The 20,097-nt window shown below is 43.5% G+C and overlaps 1 protein-coding gene across 4 annotated transcripts in view; it reads left to right on the top strand.

Annotated features, from left to right (window-relative positions):
- Positions 1-20,097, top strand: part of OSBPL5 (oxysterol binding protein like 5) — a 243,061-nt gene that overhangs the window by 163,629 nt on the left and 59,335 nt on the right. For all 4 annotated transcript variants that reach the window (XM_074997785.1, XM_074997784.1, XM_074997786.1 and 1 more), the window contains 2 exons: positions 5,082-5,285; positions 12,548-12,632. In XM_074997785.1, the coding sequence (XP_074853886.1) occupies positions 5,082-5,285; positions 12,548-12,632 (289 nt within the window). The remainder of the gene's footprint in view (positions 1-5,081; positions 5,286-12,547; positions 12,633-20,097) is intronic.

Below are 20,097 nucleotides of genomic sequence, written 5' to 3' on the forward strand. Positions count from 1 at the left end.
CACTGAAACAAAGCTTTTCCAGATCCTCTCTCAAGTACTTGCTTCACTCAGTTGTCCTGAATTGTACATTAAAAAGTAATCACACCTTCTTTAGAAGCTTTTTTCAATCAGGAGAGGTCTTTTTTGGTTCCCAAATGGGCACAGAACAGTAAAGCAGTAGAAGAAGAATCCAATGCCCATTTTTTTCATGTGTAGACAGGAATCACATTCTCTCTCTCTCTCTCTCGGAGGTCACTTGATAATGAATAGATGTTGGAGGGGTGCAGGACAGTTTTTGACACTTTTCTTCTCCTCCTCTTCTTGTCTGCACTACGGTGGGACCTCAAATTATGCCACCCCCTCATGTATTACTGCTCTCCACTGGGTACAGTCTTGGGCAAGGTTCTCCCAAGCATCCACACCAATGCTGCACTTTTTCATGTATGTCTTCAGCATGTCCTTATATCACTTCCACTGGCACTCAGTGGTCCTCTGTCCTTCCTCCAGTTCAGAACACAAAATCTGTTTTGGGAGGCACTGATCAGATATCTGAACCCTAACTGAGCTGTTGATGAATGATAATGGCTTCAATTCTAGTTCTGGCTGATTCTTCAAGTACACTAGTGTTCATGTGCCTATCCTCTCAAGGGATATTTAAGATTCTCCTGAGGCAGTGTTGTTGATATCGTTCAAGTGACTTCAAATGACACTTGTATGGTAGGGACAAGCAAATTCCTGTAGCAAACAGAAAAGTGGTGTTAGATTCTAGTCCAGTCCTCAAACACAAGAGAAGGATAATCACAAAGGCCCAAGTGACACCACAGAGAAGTGAGAAGCAGCAAAAAAAAAAAAAAAAAGTCCTAAGCTGAGCAACGCGTGCATGCACAACCCCTCCCAACAACCTTTAAGCCCTCTTCTCCATTGCCACCTGCCCCAGCCCAGCACGAGCAGGGGGCAGCTTGAGCAGTTGCTGCACTGCTGCCTGGCTGCCCCCTCACCCGCGTATATGATGAGGAGCCAGAAGTGTCTAACAGGCACTGCACATGGAGAGTGATGTTGGTGATGTGCAGCCACTTGACCCACTTTCTTGCATGAGCCAGATTTCATTGGACCCCCAGAGCCCAAATTACATTGTCCGGGTGTCTGGATCTCACCCACGGGCTGGGGGACTATTGTACTACTCCAGTCAAGTTTCATCACAAACCTTTTGATCTTGAATCAAGGCTATAGTAATGGAAAAGATTTTTTTTTTTCTTGTTCGCATCACAAGACCTGAGCAAACACCCTACCATTCTAATGCTTGAGCCATGCAAGTTTGCATTTTAAAGTTCTACTCTAGCCTAAAGTAATAACCCAACTGTCATTTACATGTCTTCCTAATAAGTCTGTTAGAGAGGTTGGCCCCAGGTAATTCAGTCTATGAGCTGGTTAACCCTTTCTGGCTGTGTCTCATGTCTTAATCAGATAGTGTTGGATTCAGAATTCTCTTCTTGGTAATCTTTTTGTGGTTGTCAGCTTTTTTGCTATTCCTGCATAAATGGAGGCTTGCTATAGTACCTAAAGAAGTGGGTCTTATCTACAAAAGCTCATTACCTAAAAAATGAATGTTAGTCTTTAAGGTGCTACAGGACTGCTTGTTTTTTGTGAAGCTACAAACTAACATGGTTATTCTTCTGAGGCTTGCTATAGGTATGTGTGGCCTGTGTGTGTTTTTCCTGACTCTCCTTGCATGAGCTTCCAAGCAAGTACTCCATCAATTGGACTCTTTCCGGACAGGACAATGAAGTTGTTTCCCACTTGCTGCCTTGGCCATTATGGCCTGTTTGTGGCTCATGTTATAACCAACCTTAACTGAATACTCATTCACACCCTGCCCGCTCTCCCTTTTTCAGCCAAAACATAGGAAACAGTTCTGTTCATTGCACAATTGATTCCTGTGATCCCACTTCACTACTGTGTGTGTATTCCATTTTTTCCTTGTGACTATTGTTTCCTAGGTGCTGGTCTGTCAAAATCCTGGGATATATTGTTTTGTCTGGCCTCCATGTCCTTGTGATGCTGCTGAGCTTCCCCAGGGAGAAACCCAATGGGAAGCTGAGCAGCATCTGAAGGACAAGGAGGCCAGACAGAACAGACCCTTCATCTTCAGATGGCTGCTACCCATTGCTGTCAGGTTCCTCCAGTACCAATCTCCTTACTCACTGAGAGCTAGTGGAAAACTGAATTTACTCTTCAGACTAGAAGCTCAAAGAGAGTATACATTGCACAGTCTGCAACTCCTAACCATTATCTGTAAAGCCATTTTACAGTCTCAGAGGAGCTGAAGTGGGAGCATGTGGTATCTCAGAATGAAGAGCTGAAAGTCTCAGCACTTTCCCCTCTTTAACTTCCAAGTTAGGCTTTTGCCTTGGAGGTTTTGATGTCCCTCGTGCCCATCTGTTTGTTTTGGACGTGCGAGGTAAAATCCTGTAATTGAATATCTGCTGCAAAATGAGTCAGGAGAATAAGGAATATGCTGCTTAACCTGTTCTAGTGATTCCATTTCTTGAGGCTGTATACTACTAATGCTGTAATTGCCAAGTGACCCCAGGCTATGTGAAAATGAGAAGAATGAAATGGGCCCCAGCCATCTTGAAAAGATTTAGTAGGCTTTCCCCACCCATTCTTTTACTCCTTGCAAAGAGATGCTATTTTTTAACTCCCTGCACAAGGAAAAGATGTGGCAGTTTCTTGGAAGCAGGAGGATACGTGTTCCGGTAGTGTTTCAAGTTTGTAGCAGTTTGGCTTTGTATTTTATTTTGATGCCCAACAAACTTTGGACCAGCTGTTTAATGTAATTTTTCCTTACCAAAGACACATGGATATTGACAGCTCATCACTTAGCCTTGAAACTTCTGCACCCCAAAACAAATATTTTGACTGAAATTGTGGGGTGTGAGTAGGGGAAACTAGCAAATACATTGGTGTGTGTAGTGTTGCTGGCTTATGGAGTGGTCTTGTTCTGCACATTCATTGCTCTCGTTGGTGACAATCTTCTATCCAATTTATAGATACTACTTCACCCACTTTGTGTCTCTGGTATTCTGGGGCCAACCCAGCTATAACAACACTGCAAATTGTAATAAGCAGTCAATTGTTCTTTCTGTGATGTACCCCCCGCCCCTCCCCCACCATTTCAGGCACTGTTTTAAAAGTTGTTGTTTTTTAAATTCCAGACTTTGAGATAATAGGATTTATGTATATTCATTACAAATGTGAAACTGGTGTTTGTGGGAGGCAGTGGATTCTAGGTGACTGGAGACAGCACAGTCTAACAGAGAAAACTAAATAATGTCTTTATACAACAGAGGTATTTAGGTGTAAGAAGCTTATCATGAGGAGTATGAAGCTGTTGTAAACAATTTCACTCAACAAGAAGCAACTGCTTTTGTATTATCACAGCAGTAACATCAACAAAAGCATTGCATGTTGAGATTGAGCCTGTATGTGTTGATGGGGTAAGGAAAAACGAAGCCTGTTTACTGAGATATTCCTCTACTCTCAAAATGAATTGACTGACTCTGTTGACCTGACGTGTAAGTTATCAGGTTTAATCTATTGCTTATGAGATAGGACAGAAAAATAAACTGGTCAGAAAAAGCGTTTTACAAAATGAGGATATTTGCAAAACCTATTAATTGTGGTTTCCCACCATGGACTATTAAATTAATTTTTCTAAGGCCACTTAGCCTAGATGTAACATTTTAAGTACTGTCCTGACTGCAATGTCTGCCAGCATTTGTCACCAAATCATTTTCATGTAGACAACAACCAAAATAAAAAAGCGTATGCAGTACAAGGGAGTTGTGAGCTCTCAGAATGGTAAGGGCTAGGTTCTGGTATCCTGACTCGTGGAATGCCTTCTTCGTGAGTACATCTGCTAATGTTGACGAGACCTCTATGACAATGTGCCGACCTACTCCGGGTCCCGTGGGTGCACGTGGGGTGTGATACAGCGGGGGGAGTCGGGTGGCCCAGGACCAACCACCCCACCTTTATAGCAGCCTGATATAGTGTAGCAGCAATATGTGATTTAGTGTATTCACTTTAAAACCTAGGTTTCCACAGTATTATGAGTACCAGGAACAATAACACTCCGATTGTGAACACCACAATGCCCTGTGGCTGTTCTAAGTCCCAATAATTCTCTATACAGACCCAGCTAGACCAGCTAGTGGTATTTACCAATAGTGATTTATTCATTTATTTGTAACTACAATTACTTAACACTTGTTAGATAGATAGATAGATAGATAGTTATTTGGCATAAGCTAAATACTAGGTTACATATAACTATATATAATTACATGTGACTTACCAATAACATCCAATGCTCCCACATCTTATCAATAACTACGTTACAGCGGCCCTTTAAGTCAGAGATACGGCTTGGTTGGGACCTTTCGTGGTGGTGACGTCCGGGTGATCAGGCCGGGGTCTGCTGTCTGGACTGGAAGTTGCTAGCCTCCGCCTTGTGTCCAGGAGCCCACCCCCTTATTCCTGCTAAATCACCTTTTATACTGTTTCTTACTTGGGGGTTCGATACCTGGCCAATTAAAGCGTTTGTTACCTAATTTGGGCTTTCCATCCTCCCGGCCTGTTAGAACATGTTACAAGATTTCCTCTGTCCTTGGTCTTTTTCTGAACCTCCCCTGAGACCCTCTGATGTTGTACAACCAAGATGTTCTCTTTGGGGGGGCTTCCAGCTACTAGCCCCAGCTGTTCTCTTTGGGGGCTTACTATCTGCTTGTCAGGATGTTCTCTTTGGGGACTCTCCAACTACTTGTCAACTTTCTGATTTCTTTCTCCTGGCCTGACTTCAGACCTTCCCGCCGCTGTATGATAGCATTCCAAGATGGAGTGTATGGTCATTCTGCCTTGCGAGTGAGGCCCGGCCACCAGGTGCTCATGCTCCCACACTCTAAAGGAGTACAGTGCAAGGCAGCATAAAGGAACGAAAATGTGTCTTAGAGATGGGTAAGGGACATATATTGAAAATGTTGCACTGCCTTAAATATTTTATTTAAAGGTAAATACCACATTTCTGCCTATTTCCCTGTCAGATCCGTGGGACTCTGAAAAGCTGGACCAAACTGTGGTGTGTCCTGAAACCAGGAGTGCTGCTGATATATAAAACACCAAAGATCGGTCAGTGGGTGGGCACTATCCTGCTCCATTCCTGTGAGCTGATTGAGAGACCCTCCAAAAAGGATGGCTTTTGTTTTAAACTCTTCCACCCCTTGGATCAGTCCATCTGGGCTGTAAAGGTAAGTCATTCTGGGTTGAACAGCTCCACCCCAAATTCTCTGGGGCAGAGAGGGATGGGCTCAGGGGAAGCAGGTTTCTGAGGATGCAAAAGGCAGCTTTGTCACATCCTAGTAGAACTGATTTGAATGATGTAAGGCAAATCAGGGTCTCCATTCTAGCACATAGATACATGACTGAAATTTAAAGAAAAGGAAAAGATTATCTGAATATGGGAGAAAGCTCCTCTGCAGTCAGATGTGTTAGACTATGAGCTTGTCTACACTTAACATGAGATCGACTTTCTGGGGGCTGATTTAGTGGGTCTAATAGGGACATTCTAAATTAATTACTCATGCTCTCCCATTGACCCTGGTACTTCATGGGGGCATGAGGACTAATGGAGGCTGATGTGGGGGGAAAAGCTCTCCCGTCAATCTCCCGCTGTGGGGATGCCACAGAAGTTACGCTGACTCCAGCTATGCTATTCACATATCTGGAGTTGCATATCTCAAGTCAACTTTCTCCCTAAGCGTTGACCTGCCCTACGACATAATCTTCTAAATGTGGGAGGGCTACTTATAGCTTCCGAAACTAGAATGAGCAAGGTACTGTACAGTGCAGAGCCAGGGACAGTCTGCCCTCACGAGGAAAGGCGGAATAAGTGCTCTGGTCCATCTTTTTCAGCTCCCACGTCTTCAATTGAAGGGAAGTCTGGTGTCAGGGTTACGGCACTGGATTGGGCCTTGGGAAAGCTGGGTTCAAATGCTGGCTTTCCCACAAACCCCTTGTTTGACCTTAATCTCTCTTTGCCTCAGCCCCTTTCCACACACAAGCCCCACACCCCCACCCCATAAAGTGAGGCTGGTATGTCCTTTCTGCCACCCTTAGTCCATTTTATCTGTTGAAAGTATATGCTCTGTGTGTCATTGTATAGTGCCTAGCACAACAGGCTCTTGATCTCATTTGAGGCTTGTAGGTGTCACTATATAAAACCAGTCATGGATTCAGCCCATCTGAAAGATAGAGCCTGCAATTTATAGTTTGACATTAGTGGCCAAAAGCCTTTGCCACCACAGGGATATAATCCATAAAGTTATGGGGAGGCTAAGAGCCAAACATGGCTGAGAACTTAAACGGGATGGTAACAGAGGAGGATTACCAGTGATGATTGAACCTGATGGTATTCTAAACAAAAAGAGCTGTGCTCTGTGCTCATTGCTGTTCCCATAATTTCATGCTGACCCTGCAGATATCCTAGTTTTCAGAGGGATATTTGGGGTTGTTTATGCAGGGAGCTGTGTTGGGAGACTTGTGTGGGTGTTCAATGAAGGAGATATGCTGGAGTGAGGGGTTGTGTGTGCTGATCAGGTTGATTGGTATCTTGGGGGGGGGTTGTGCCAGAAGTTTGTGTGTGTGTGTTTATTTTAATGGGGTGGCAGTTGGACCAAGTAATCCACCATCTGTTCAGTCTTCCTCCATATAACCAATGAAACTTTTGCATGCAAATTAGCTGTAGAATAAGGGTAGTGATTGGCTGAGTTACATGTGCTATCACAATGATCTAGTACTCTTGACTGAGAATAGATGCATGCCTTACTGTACCTGTTTCATTAAATCCAACTCACTGAACTTCTAAACATTGGACAGTATGAGACTGCAAAACTCTGATTCAGCCTGATGATATTCAGAGCAAAAAGAGCTCTCAACTATGCATATAGCTGTTTCCCTCACTTCTCACTGACTGACCAGATGTTTTAGGCATCAGAATGATACACAGAGTGACATTTCTGGAATCTTACATCAATAATTTACCCAAAGTTGTTAAAGAAGTCTGTTTTCTCTAACATTGAATGAAACAGCATTTGTCATTAGCTGTAATTAGGGAGGATGTCCCCTCACTGCCTCTGGATGGGATATGAGAGTATGAGAGGATATGATGCTGTGAAGAAAAAGCACTTAACTACTCAATTCTGTTCTGGTCCTCTATTATTATAGCATCTGTTTAAAGTTATAAATTCCCTAAGAAATATAACCAGCCTACACAAAGCATTGTTGATTCTGGTGTTCCTGCAAGGAAGACAGCATAGTAGAAATGCCTGGGAAGATTCGTGTGCCAGGGCTGATAGCATTCATAACTCTGGCCAAAGAGTCTGGCATCAATTGGATAGCAGATGTATGAGACCACATAGCACAATTTTAATATGAGTAAGGCTGTGCTTCATGGGTCACCCCTTTCAAGTCAATGGAACGATTTGTAAAATAAGGTTCTACTAAAATTGGGTATCTGAATCCAGCTAGTGGAGAAAAAAATAAATGAATCTCTACAACCAAAAGTAAGAGGTATTGCTCTCTTATGAGCTTCATAGCCTAGCCTCTATCTGTGTCTGAGGCTTTTCTTTGAGCTAGACTCTCTTATCCCAAAGGTGGAGGAGGCACTGTAGTTTACCTACCACTTGCTTTTTGTTCAGCCTTCAGGTTTTGATTGCTCCAGTTCATATACTGCACCCAAGAAAATTGTCATTCATTTGTTGTCCATCACCATAACAATTCTCTTGTAAGCTGAGTGAGATCAACTGAATTCATCTGAAAAGCACAATCAGAATGAGCAGGTAGGAAGTAGTCCAGTTTTGAAATGGGAAGCACCCATCCTGTGGCTTTTCCTTAAGTAGGACTGATCAAAAAGAAAAGAGCCCTCAAACATGCATATATAAAAATAAAAGAATTTGCCAGAGCACTGTTGTGGAAAACAAAGAAAATCATGAGATATTTAGGGTGCAAAGTCAGTGATTCATCTGAGTATTTTGAGCTGGTTATTAGGGAAGATGGATTTGAACTGTGTATTAGGAAACCCCGAGGTTGGATGGTTATGTGTGGCAACCAGTTTGGGTCACAATATGAACACTGAAGGAGCAGCAAAAAGACTCCTCTAAAACTGCTTAATGTCAGAGGAGCTGTTTTCACTTTGACAGCAGTTGAATGCTGAAGCTGCCAGAAACATTGTTTTGTTTTGTCATTTTGCTACATAATTGTAAGGCAACCAATGGAGCATTTACTAATATAAATTGGTTTTGTCTAATGGTACAAAGAGCTCGCTTCTCTTGAATTATGGATCAACTGTGCTTCAGCATAGGTTAAAATTGTTACCTATGATACTAGAACCAAGACATGGTCAGGAATTACCATAGCATCTTAAAACAAGATGACAGATCCTGAAATATAAGGTTTGTCTAAACTAGAATTTGTGTTATGGTTTTAACTCTGTTTAATTGATAGCCGGTTAAACCAATTGTAAATGCTTTTCTGGATGCTCCACAAACATCTGTTAACTGATATAAATGTTTGTAGTTTAGCAGGGCTCAGCCTTAAACCCTAGTGCTGGGTCTACATGTGCCCCTTCCTTTCGAAAGGGGCATGTTAATGAGCAGGTTCAAAATATGCTAATGAGGTGCTGCAATAAATATGCAGCACCTCATTAGCATAATGGCGGCCACGGCAATTCGAAAGTGCAGCTCTTCAAATCGCGTGCCGCCCTTGGAGACAGGACCGTCCGAAAGGACCCTCCCCCCAGTTTTTGAAAGCCCTTCTTCCTATCTGGTGATCGGAAGAAGGGCTTTTGAAAACTGGGGGGGTCCTTTTGGAAGGTTCCCATCTCCACAGGTGGCATGCATTTCAAAAAGCTGCACTTTTGAGTTGCTGTGGCTGCCATTATGCTAATGAGGCACTGCATATTCATTGCAGAGCCTCATTAGCATATTTTGAACCTGCTCATTAACATGCCCCTTTTGAAAGGAATGAGCATGTGTAGACCCAGCCTAGAAGAACAAATGTTTTGTGGAGCTGTCTAGCATTTACTTTTGGGTTCATCTCCTTGGTTTAATAGGCAATTATTTTAGTTTGAACAAAGAATCTCAGGTGCTTGTCAGTTGATTACCAGTGTACTTAGGATGAAAGATGATGTAATTTAGTAAACTCAGTAATACTGTTTAGAATGTGCAAACCAAGAGCACACCAGCTGATTAACATTACCTTCTTTTCAATAAAAATGACTGGCTTCCACACTGTTAATTAGAATTGTTTGCCTGGATAACGAGTTTGCTTCATTTTATATGGGTCCCCAGTCTTATGAGCCTAAATAGTTTTTCTAAAGTTAGCTACTGTTAGTTTAGGATGTGCTCAGTCCTGCTTCTTAAAGAGAACACATGGGGAATTTTTATTTCATGCTTTGAAAAGGTGCTAATTAACAGCATTAAGTTATCTCAACAGAACAGGCAGTGACAGAGAGACCTTTCCCACATTATCCTGGTAATATCTTTCAACCGTTTTATAATGGGAATGTAGTTAGGGTCCATACCTGTTTAGGTTTGCTGCAGAGCATCATTTGAAGCCTGTAGGGTGGTGATTTTGGGGCTGTGTGCTTGGTGCATTAAAAGCTAGACTTGGCAACGTGGTGGATCATCCTGTTGTACTGAAACACTAGATATTTCATGTGAGTTATCTTAACTGGTGAACAATACAGTCTGGGAATGTTTGTCTAATTTCAGTTACTCTGGCACCTATACATAGCTGCAAATAATACCTTGTCATGCTGGCGAACTTGAAATCGATAAATAAGAAATATGCCTTTTTGTTTTGCACACACCCTCCAACTTAATTATTTATTTTTTAAGTAACAAGCAATGGAGCATCTATCACATCTCATGGGAAACTTTTATAATCTGCTAATATCAATTAGATTATACCATTAAGCATGCTTTCCTACTTTCCAGCCCAAACATTTTTTGCTCATTTTCATCCATACAGATACTTCGCTATAGTATTTTTAATGACTGTCTTTTGTGATAAAATTAAAACCTACGTTCCAAATGACTGTAGCTTCCACGACTGCAACAACTCATTGCTTCTTAGTTTTCATGATTCTTATGAAGTCTAGAGGTCTCACCTGACTCTGATATGGCAATCTAAAACTAACTAGTGTTTTAGAACCACAAACATGTCCTTTTCGAATGATGGGTTTCAGTCTGGAAGATGAGAGCAATCAGGAGAGTGACCCAAACTCTTCCCTATATTAATTGTATTACAATAGTTGTATGAAAACTGCAGCTGACATTGTGTCCCATTGCTAAAGTAGGACACAGTCATTGCTCTGATGTGTTTACAGTCTCAATAGGTAAGACAGAAGTAGTTGGAAAGGAAGGAAGTTGTCTTATCCCTGTTTTACAGTTAGGAAATTTCACCTACTCTGTAGAGTGGTTGAAGGCAGGGTAGGGATTTTAAGAATGGCTTCAGTGTAAATGATCTTTTTACCCAGCTGTGGTGACTAAATCTGTCTCTTGCAGTTGTTTGGTCACTTTAATATTTCTCCACTTGCATAAAGCTCTCTTGAAACATTGTGACATCTACTGTTCTTTTAAATGTCAGTGGGATGAATCAGCATATTGTGTTTGTGGGCTTTCCCTGTAAGGTGGGTTTTGGTCTGCACTGAAAATCTATGCTATGGTGTTACCAGCAATTCTCCAAAGTGCCACGAGGAATGCTACCTGATTGCATTAATATCAGTAGTAATGTCCTGGGCTGCTATGCTGCAGATCACTAACCAAATCCCATCTTTGCCAGTCCTGCATATCAAACCTCCATACAGGTTTTGGGTTTCTACACATCAAGCACTTTGTAGAAGGGCTGTTTACCTTGGCTCCCCTGCTTTGAGTAATAAGGATCTGACAGAAGAAGATGGCAAGTGAAGCTTTTATAAAGCTTGAAAACCAGGGATTAGAAACTGTGTCAGAGAAAATTAATGTAAACTACTGGACGTATTGTCAAATTCATATCCCTGTCAGCATGTGTCTCATCCTCTGACCTCCCCTTCTTCCCATTCCTAACCATACAATTAGGGCTTTAAAAAATAACTCCAAACCAGGTAACAGCACAATCCACCTACCAGACACTCATGTCCAGGAGCAGTTGAGAGTAGCAGGCAATGATGAAGACTTCTAGTATGAATTTGAGGTTGGTCAGGAAACCCTCAGGCAGAGTTGGCCTTTTGTGAGAATTTGCACCTTCCGAAGCAAGGTCCTTGATGGTCAGCATCAGCCCCCTCGCCACAGACTGCAAATTGATAGGAATGTAATAAATGCTCTCTCTGAATCCTTGAGATATTTGTCTGCTTAGAACCCCTAGAGTAGGTGCTTCTACAATAGATGTGGGGAAAGGGAAAGAGGTGGCACTATAAAACACCTAGTTACAATGAAGCCTTCAATCCCCCTCCCATCTCGCCTTTCAAAGCATCATATCCACCACCGACCCCTAGTTGCAGGCTTTCAGAAAAGCTGTCACTGAAATGCCCCCAAATGTATCCCTTTGGGTGAGCCACATGAAGCCAGTGAAGGATCCAGGTTAGGCGTCTGGACTAGACCATGCCAGTCCCCATCTGCTGGTTTTCAGGCTCCTCTGCCCCTAACGCTGACAGAAAAGGAGATGGAATGAACTCAGAGCCAAGGCAGAGAAGGGACAGCACCAAGTGACTTACAGCTACTGGAAGAACTAACTAAATAATTGAGGAGCAAGTTGGTTTACATGGCACTAGCTTGCTGGAAAGGATGATGCCACCATCAGAGGTGATAGTGATACCTGCTGTTCTAGCATTGATGGGGAAAGCTGAGGCTTTTTGTCACTGGTGTTGCAGTAGCACATCTGGACTCAACAGTGCGATTGATGCTGAAAAGTCTTATGTGAGAGGCCAGGGAACTGCACCTTTTTCACTTCTGCTTTTCAGTGCCTTTGTTCACAAGCTAATGGGACCAATTCTTTTCAGTCTGGGGAGGGGTATACGTGTGCATTTTTAGTGGCGTTGACGAAATTGGTCTTTGGGCTGAGCCAGGTTTGTGTCGTCATCTTAGAACTTGATTGGAGCTGTGGTTACAATATCTTGGTTACTAAGGGATCCCTCTAAATTATTCCATCTGTTTCTCTTCTTCCTGCTCACAAATACACGTATCCCTTTGGGTGAGCCACATGAAGCCAGCGAAGGATCCAGGTTAGGTGTCTGGACTAGACCATGCCAGTCCCCATCTGCTGGTTTTCAAGCTCCTCTGCCCCTAACACTGACAGAAAAGGAGATGGAATGAACTCAGAGCCAAGGCAGAGAAGGGACAGCACCAAGTGACTTACAGCTACTGGAAGAACTCGCATGTAAAAGGGAAAATGCTCACATGTAAAAGGGAAAATTCACAAAGCTGTTACCACCTCCCTCTTGCCTTACCTTTTTCTTGTTTGTATGTGACCCTAGGGTCCAAAGGGAGAGAATGTTGGTTCCATCACTCAGCCGTTACCCAGCAGTTACTTGATCTTCAGAGCAGCCTCGGAATCAGATGGTGAGTTCTGGTCATCTCCCCTCTTTTGTCACCTCTTTTTCCACATATATAAACATTTTGGTATGAATCCTACATAAGAGTTTGGTATTTGGAGCTGAGGAGTGCCTTCTCTGGGCTCTTTCCTAGTTAGGAAAACAAAGGCTGTGAATGCATAGGGGAGAGGGATTTGTGTCGCTGTGGTTTTATGTCTTAGATACTAGGTTTTGACAGAGCAGGTGATGGGATGTGGTACAATTCCGGGTTTTGCTATTGACTCACCATGTGATTTCAGACAAGTCACTTACACCCTGCCTCTGTAATGGGGGGAATACTTTCTCTTCTATTCTTGACTAGTTAGATTGTAAACTCAGATCAGAGGTATTTTTCTTATGTGTTTGGTACCCTGTTGTGTTATGTACTTTATGCTGTCTGGACTTTCTAGGTTCTACTGTAATATAAGTAATATACTTCTCCAATGTTAAAAGGAAGAAAAATAGATTTGACATGACTGATTCAGTGAGGGATCTAGCTGGAACTCTAATTCACATGTTCATTTGTTTCTCTTCTAAGCATGTGGCTTCCAAATTTTTGTTTTGCACTGAGTCATATAATTAATTAGAAATATTTGCTCAAATATAAATCCATCTGTATCGTCACACTGTAATAAAATACAGATTTATTTGAGTTACTAGCATCCTGTAGCATGAGATATTGGATGTGTCATCTTCAGTTCCCAGAATAGAAGGTGTGGATATCTACATAGTACAACAAAATTCCAAAAAAATGATACAAAGTTTTTGTATACTACATTGTAATTGGAGTGAAGGTGCAACTTCCTCCAGTCTAGATGCTGCTGAGCACTATGGCCTGGATTGTTTAAGGAATTAAATGCTGTCAGCCTCTGAAAATCCCACCCTACATCAACAATCAACTGCAGTTGCCTAATCGAGAGAGACATGAACTGTATGTGGCTTAGGACACCCAGGCAAGGGCCAGCAAAGCTCAGATGGGTCAGACATGCTCCACTGCTGGTGGCCATAATGCTGAATCTGTGGGTGCTGCAGGGATAAAGTACCAGTGTTCTTTATAAGCTAGTCATTTGTGCGACCACTCAGGAGACGTTCAAATTGCAGCCAGCTAGGTTTTTTGTTTCTACTCATGGTGCCCACTCACACGTGCCTCAGTGCACATAAAAGCTGGGTCTACACTACAGAGCTCTGTTGACAGAAGAGGTCTTCTGCTGACAAAACTAGGGGAGTGTCCACAATACAAATGCATTCTGTTGAGAATCTGTTGTCAGAACATGGCAGTTTTCCCAGCAGAGTTCTTTCTTGACCGTACAAGGCATGGCATCTCTGTCGACAGATTCTGTCAATAAAAAAAACTAGTGTAGCCATTCCAGGGGGTCCTTTGTCAACAGAGAGGGCTTCCAGTTAACCAGGCACCCCTGTTTGCAGAGCTTCTAATTGGCTGTTTTGTTGACAGGGTTGGTCAGTCTCTGGCTGCTCTCTGTTGACCAAGGGCATTGACAAGGGAAGCCTGTGTTAGGTGTGGACATGTTCCATAGACAGAGGTTCTGACGGGAAATATCTGTCGACAGTGACTTCTGTGGACAGAACTCTGTAGTGTAGACACAGTTAAAGTGTATTCCCCACGTGAATTGAAAAAATCCACACACGGATGGAAAAGATTAGAGGGAACATTGTAGAGGGCCCACAGAAAAAATTAGTGGGTGCTTATCACCCACTGACAGCTAGCTACTGACCCCTGCCAGTACCTCCCACCCATTGGCAAATCAATTTTTCCTCTCCCTCCTAGCAACTCCTACCCAACACAGATTCCCTGCATGGTGTGGAGCAGATGATGCTGCAGAGGCCAGGAGCAGGGTCAAGGGTGCAACTGGGAGAGGGAGACACTTAACAGATTAAAAGGATCTGATCACCAAATTTGGGATCAGGAAGAGATTATCCCCTGCCTAAGACTGGCAGATATCTTCAGACTTTCCCTTTCACTGGTGTTTGAGAAGGGGACACACATTAGTTTCAAGGGGTTATGCCCAAAGTGGTCAATTTTTTGAGTGCAGGAAGCTTGGTTGCACGCCCAGCATCTTTCTGTGAACAGCTTTTGGAATAAGACAGAACTGAACTTATAGGACATGGATCTCGATCCTCTGTTAGGAAAAGGCCAAAGGAGAAAATGTGTTGGTGCAGAAAGTTCCCGCCACTCCCTAAGTTACTGTTTCCAGGGACAGAAACGTGACCAGTGCAAATAGTCACCAACAGATCCACATCTGCCTTTCTTCTAAAATCCACAAAACTAAGAGAGGTGGATGTAGGTCAATGTGTGATAAACATGCCAGCTTGCTATGTGGAAATCTCACTAGCTCTGTAATGACTACTGAAACACAGTGATTCATAAGTAGATAAGAAGATTAAAAACATGTTTTCACTCCAATTGACCTTCAAAGTACTGTAAATCTTGGTCATATCAAAATTAACCTCTGCTGCTCCTTATATAGGCTGCATCTGCACTAGCAAGTTCTTTCAAAAAAAAAAAAAAAAAAGCCAGCTCTTTTCCGAAAGAACCCGCGGAGCTTCTACACACACAATGGTCTCTCTTGATCTGAAATTGAAAGAACACAGCATTTTTTCCAGTGGCCCTCTTCCTTTCCCAGATGAGGAAGAGCGCCTTTTTCTGAAAATTCTTTCAGGAAAAAAAAGTGTAGATGCCCGGGGGCCCTTCTTTTGGAAGAGCAGTCCTCATGGTGCCAAATTTTTCGATCCCTGGCCCACTCTTTCAAAAGAGTGGGGGCTGTGTGGACACACTCTGTCAAAAGAGCAGATCAGTTTTTTTTTTAATCTGCTTCTTTTGTGTGTGGATGCACTCTTTCGAAATAAGTATTTTTGGAAGAGATCTGGAAGAACTTCTTTCAAAGGATTGCTGTAGTGTAGACATAGCCATAGACTCTGGGCCTGATTTTAAATCTCTGAAGTCAAGGGATGATTTTCGATGGCTTGTTTTTTTTTTTCTTCCCCCAGCAGGTTTTGGATCAAGAGTCTTTTTGGCTAAAAGGTTTGTTTCAGTTAAGTTTTCCCCAGACTGACGAGTCAAATGAAACACTGAGGAGGCTGCTGAATGCTTTTCTGGTTTGATGCTTGGAACATGGTTAAGTTCACCAGCAAACCAAAGGGAAGACATTCCAGTCTGTGACTGCTATCCCATCTTCCGTTGCTCAAACAGGGTTATTCAAGCTGGGAGAAAAGGCATTTTTGATGCAGAGTAGTGCTTTTTTTTCATTGCAGTGAGATTAGGTGGAACTTGTGTAAAATCAAAGGAATGCAGGCTTTTCTCAGTAGTGGTTGGATATACACACAATCCTCCCTGATTTCTACCACTTGTACATCTTATTTGTGAGTGGAAAATACAGAATTTCACCTCTGTCTATGTATCTCCTATATAGAAACAGGTGGATTGACTGACTGATTTGTAATACATGCTTCCTGGTTTGTTAAAATGAGTTTCAGATCTGTTTGTCAAAAACACAGACATTCCAAATCTCAGATAGAGAAACAGAACTATTCCTTGGGCTTTTGAGGAAATTGAGTAACTGTAACAACTTAAAAGCTGTTATTTCCTTAGAGATCACTCTTACTTGACTTTCCATTAAGTTAATTAGATATGCAATGCGCTCAGTTTAGTTCCTTCAGCGTGTGCCTGTGCTTAAAGGAGAATCACTGTTTGACTGGGCATGATCTCTTAGCATTTCAGTCGTCTCCTAAAAGGAGGGTTCAGACTGGAAAAAGCTTTTTCACCTTTGACTAAAATTTTAGCACCAAGGTGGCAAAGGGTGGTGGCTGCTTCCCATTTATTCCTAGGGCTGCTGTGAGCTATGTGTGTAAGTTGGAGCAAATTTTGGGCTGCTCTTATGTATGCTGTCTAGTAAGGGCTTCCAAGAAGGTGGGGAGTCTGAAATCTGAAGCACTACTCCAGTTGTGCTCTGTTCCTCTGGAACACCCAGAATATGCCCAATACACCGTAGGCCAGAGGGATAAAAGGGACAGACTCCCCTGTCCCTGAGGGGCCATCAGTATTTGGAATCCTCTTGGACTAGCAAATGAATTAAGATTTTGTAATAACTGAGGGGTTAAGAGTGAGTTACCGATAGCACAGGGGTGAGCAAACTTTTTATGTCAGGATCTGTTTTTCATCCCTGCAATAAGCAGAGCCCCGGCAACCTGTTCAGTGAATCCAAACTGATGGAAATTTTGGTTATGTTCATATGGGGGGAAAAAAAAAACCCTTGAGGCACATATAAGAAAATAACTATGTAGAATGTAAAAACTTTATTAACAGGTATATAAATGTGAATACACACACAAACAGTACTGTATTTTAATGTTTTTAATTAGGTGGATGAGACTGAGACCAAGCAGCCCATCATGCTGCACCCCGCTTATGAAATTTCATGCCCCCCCGAGGGGTTTACCCCCTCACTTCACTCACCTATGCTATATCATATCATATTAAGTCCAAATCTGAGGAAGCAGATCTACACCATTCAGGTGAAATCACAGCTAGTATGTTTGTTGCCCTGTCACAATGCATATGGCCAGGACTGGGGAGAAACTAATGTGATCTCTTACTTTAAAAATTGGACCAGGCATCTCGGGGGAGAGAAGCAAGAGTCCAAAGACTAGAAATGTGACATCTCCATTCAGTGAGTCAAGGAACAGTGATTCAGGATGAAAGATGAGACTGTTCTTGTATGGTACAAGAATAATCAAGTGCAGTCAGCACAGCTTTGGAGAAGGGAAGTCACGCTTAACAAATTTCATCAAGTTCACCAAGGAGGTGTCAATGAAGGTTGACAGAGGTGAAGCCCCCAGCATAATCTGTTTGGTATTGGCCTTTATCAAGGCTTCTGATGCAATATCACACCAAAAGATGCTAGCACAAAACATTAATGAGTAGGGTACTGATTGTGGAAATTTCAGTTGGCATGGTAACAGTGAGGTCAGTGGATATGGATTGAGAATAACATATCTGCGTAGCCAAAGGCATCGTTGTTTAACCTCCATATTCTGTACTGACAATTTTGAAGACGTAATGCACAATGAGCACTGCATTCTCGTTGGCAGATATAGTGAAGATGGTTCTGTCAGTGTCACAGTGGATAGGAACAGTTGGATGTAGAGAGCCCTAAATAAAATGGGGCAGACCAAGTAGGGACTTATACCTTGTAATGTGGATTAATATTCATTTCAATCTGGATTGCATTTAAAAAGAAGCAAGGAAGATTGTGTTTAAGTAATTGTAAGCAACAGGGCAGTGTTCAGATTGTAGTAGACTCAAATATAAAGGGGTATAAAATGAAGGTAAGAGAAGACAAGGCTATTAGAGGGTTTAGGAGGTACTTGAATTCGATTTTGTTTAATCCATTGGACAACTACAGACAAAAGCAGGAGTTATAGTCAGGAAGGTAGGCGCTTGGAGAGAGTGAAATGATCTATATGTGAATAGACTCAGAGGGCCTTTTTTCCCATTGCATAATGTTAGCTATGTTTACACTGCGACCGTGGATGATATCATCCATGAATCAGTTTCCATGCAAGTCTTGACTACGTGCTCCTCAACACAGCCTCCATGTTAATAACTATTGGAAGCATTAGGTAAGACTCAGGGTAATTCACAAGGAATTCCTGCTTCCTGAGTTACATGGTTGGTTAAACAGACAGTCTGGTCTTACACTCAGCTGTATCATGGTCAGCATCTTGATGGCCTGTTTTTCCTTTTACATTTACAGCCTACATTTTGCTGCTGCACCGCCTGTGACAGAGTGTTGTTTGGGTGTAAGTCCCTAATTTATAGACAACCCATGGAAGTACCACTCCTCTCCAGTAAATTTCACATTCCAAAAAACAAAGATTGTTCCTGGCCTCCTCTTTTTTTTTTTTTGTCACTTATGGTTAAATTTGGAAACCTGCAGAAGGCTCAACTTCTACAAGTACAGAATCTTTCTCTTGAAATTTTAATGTAAAGGCATTTTATTCTTGAAACTAGGCATTCTTCTTCGAGTGGTCCCCGTGGGTGCTCCACAATAGGTGTCGGGCTCGCCCGGCACCGCAGATCAGAAATCTTCCAGCAGTTTCTCCTGGATCGCGCATGCGCTGGTGCGCGCCGCCCCCCTGCACGCCCCCAGCCGCATACGCAATCCGGTCCCCGCCAGTTCCTTCTCAACCGCCATCGGCTGCAGACGGAATCTGCTCAGGCTAAGGCCAGAGTCAGATTAAATAGTGGGTTTTTTTTTTCTATGTGTCATTTGTTGTTTTTGGTTATTATAAAAAAAAAAAAAGGGGAGGAGAGAGAAAGCAGAGACAAAGAGAATATCAGTCAAAAAAAAAAAAAAAAAAAAGAGGAGCGGAGAAGAGAAGAGCGGACGTGAAGGCCATTTAGGCCGCCTGCTGCCCTGCAAGCCGGTGATCACTATTTGGGGTGGAAAGGCACGGATTAAGTGCTAAGTACCCTATTAACAGTAAAGGACTCACCGCAATGGCCTCTTCAGGTTTTAAAAAGCGTGAGTCATGCCGTGAAGCTATGCCGGCCTCCGTGGGGCATAGCAAATGCATCCGATGCCTGGGGGAATCACAGGCTACCCAGAAGTGTTCTCACTGTGCTAAGCTCACAGCCAGGGCCGGGAAGGACAGAGCGATGAGGCGTAAAATGCTCTTGTTGATAAGGCTCTCCAGCCGGACTTGCCGGAGAAGCTTCACCCAGAAGGGCCCTCTGGGTTGCATAAGAGGAGGGCAGCTTTCTCTGACCTCCTTGGTGCAGAAACGGCGGAAACTCTCCCTGGCTCGATCCTTGCCAGCGTTTGCAGTGAGCAGGACGAGCGGAGCACACAGCCCCCAGCTGCATACTCAGGCAAGCGGAAGCGCGGCAGCGCACGTGGCAGAGGCTGAGCCTCCGGTTATACAACAGCCGGCACGCGCGGCACCTAGAGCGTCAGCGAGGCAAGCGCCGGACCCGGCAGCACCGCCACAGGTGGCACCGGCCCCCGTGGCACCAACGGTGCAGGGGCGCCAGGCACGGAGCCTGCAGGCACCGGAGGAGGATACCTGCGCGGCACCGCAGCTGATGGTGCCGAGCGCGGCGCTGACAGCGGGGCCGAGATCCCCGGCACGGAAGGGGGCGGTGCCGGCCCCGCAGGGGAGGGGCAAGGCAAAATCAAAAGCCCGGCACCACAGTCCATCTCCGGACAGGGCTGCGCTGCTGTTAGCACCAAGCCCTCCCCCTGTGATACACACGCCGCACCGAAGGCCTGTGTCTCCACCGGCCCATCCGGAACCACCTCCTCCGTTCCTCCAACCAATGTCACCGTGGCTTGGGCCACTTTCACCATTTCTGGGATTGGATCCCCTGGAGTACTATCACAAGTCAGTTTCACCTCTATCTGTGTCATCGCGGAGGTCTCGCTCTCCCAGACATT

This window comes from Carettochelys insculpta, chromosome 6 (genome assembly GCF_033958435.1).
Source record: "Carettochelys insculpta isolate YL-2023 chromosome 6, ASM3395843v1, whole genome shotgun sequence".
In the NCBI taxonomy this organism is placed as follows: Eukaryota; Metazoa; Chordata; order Testudines; family Carettochelyidae; genus Carettochelys; species Carettochelys insculpta.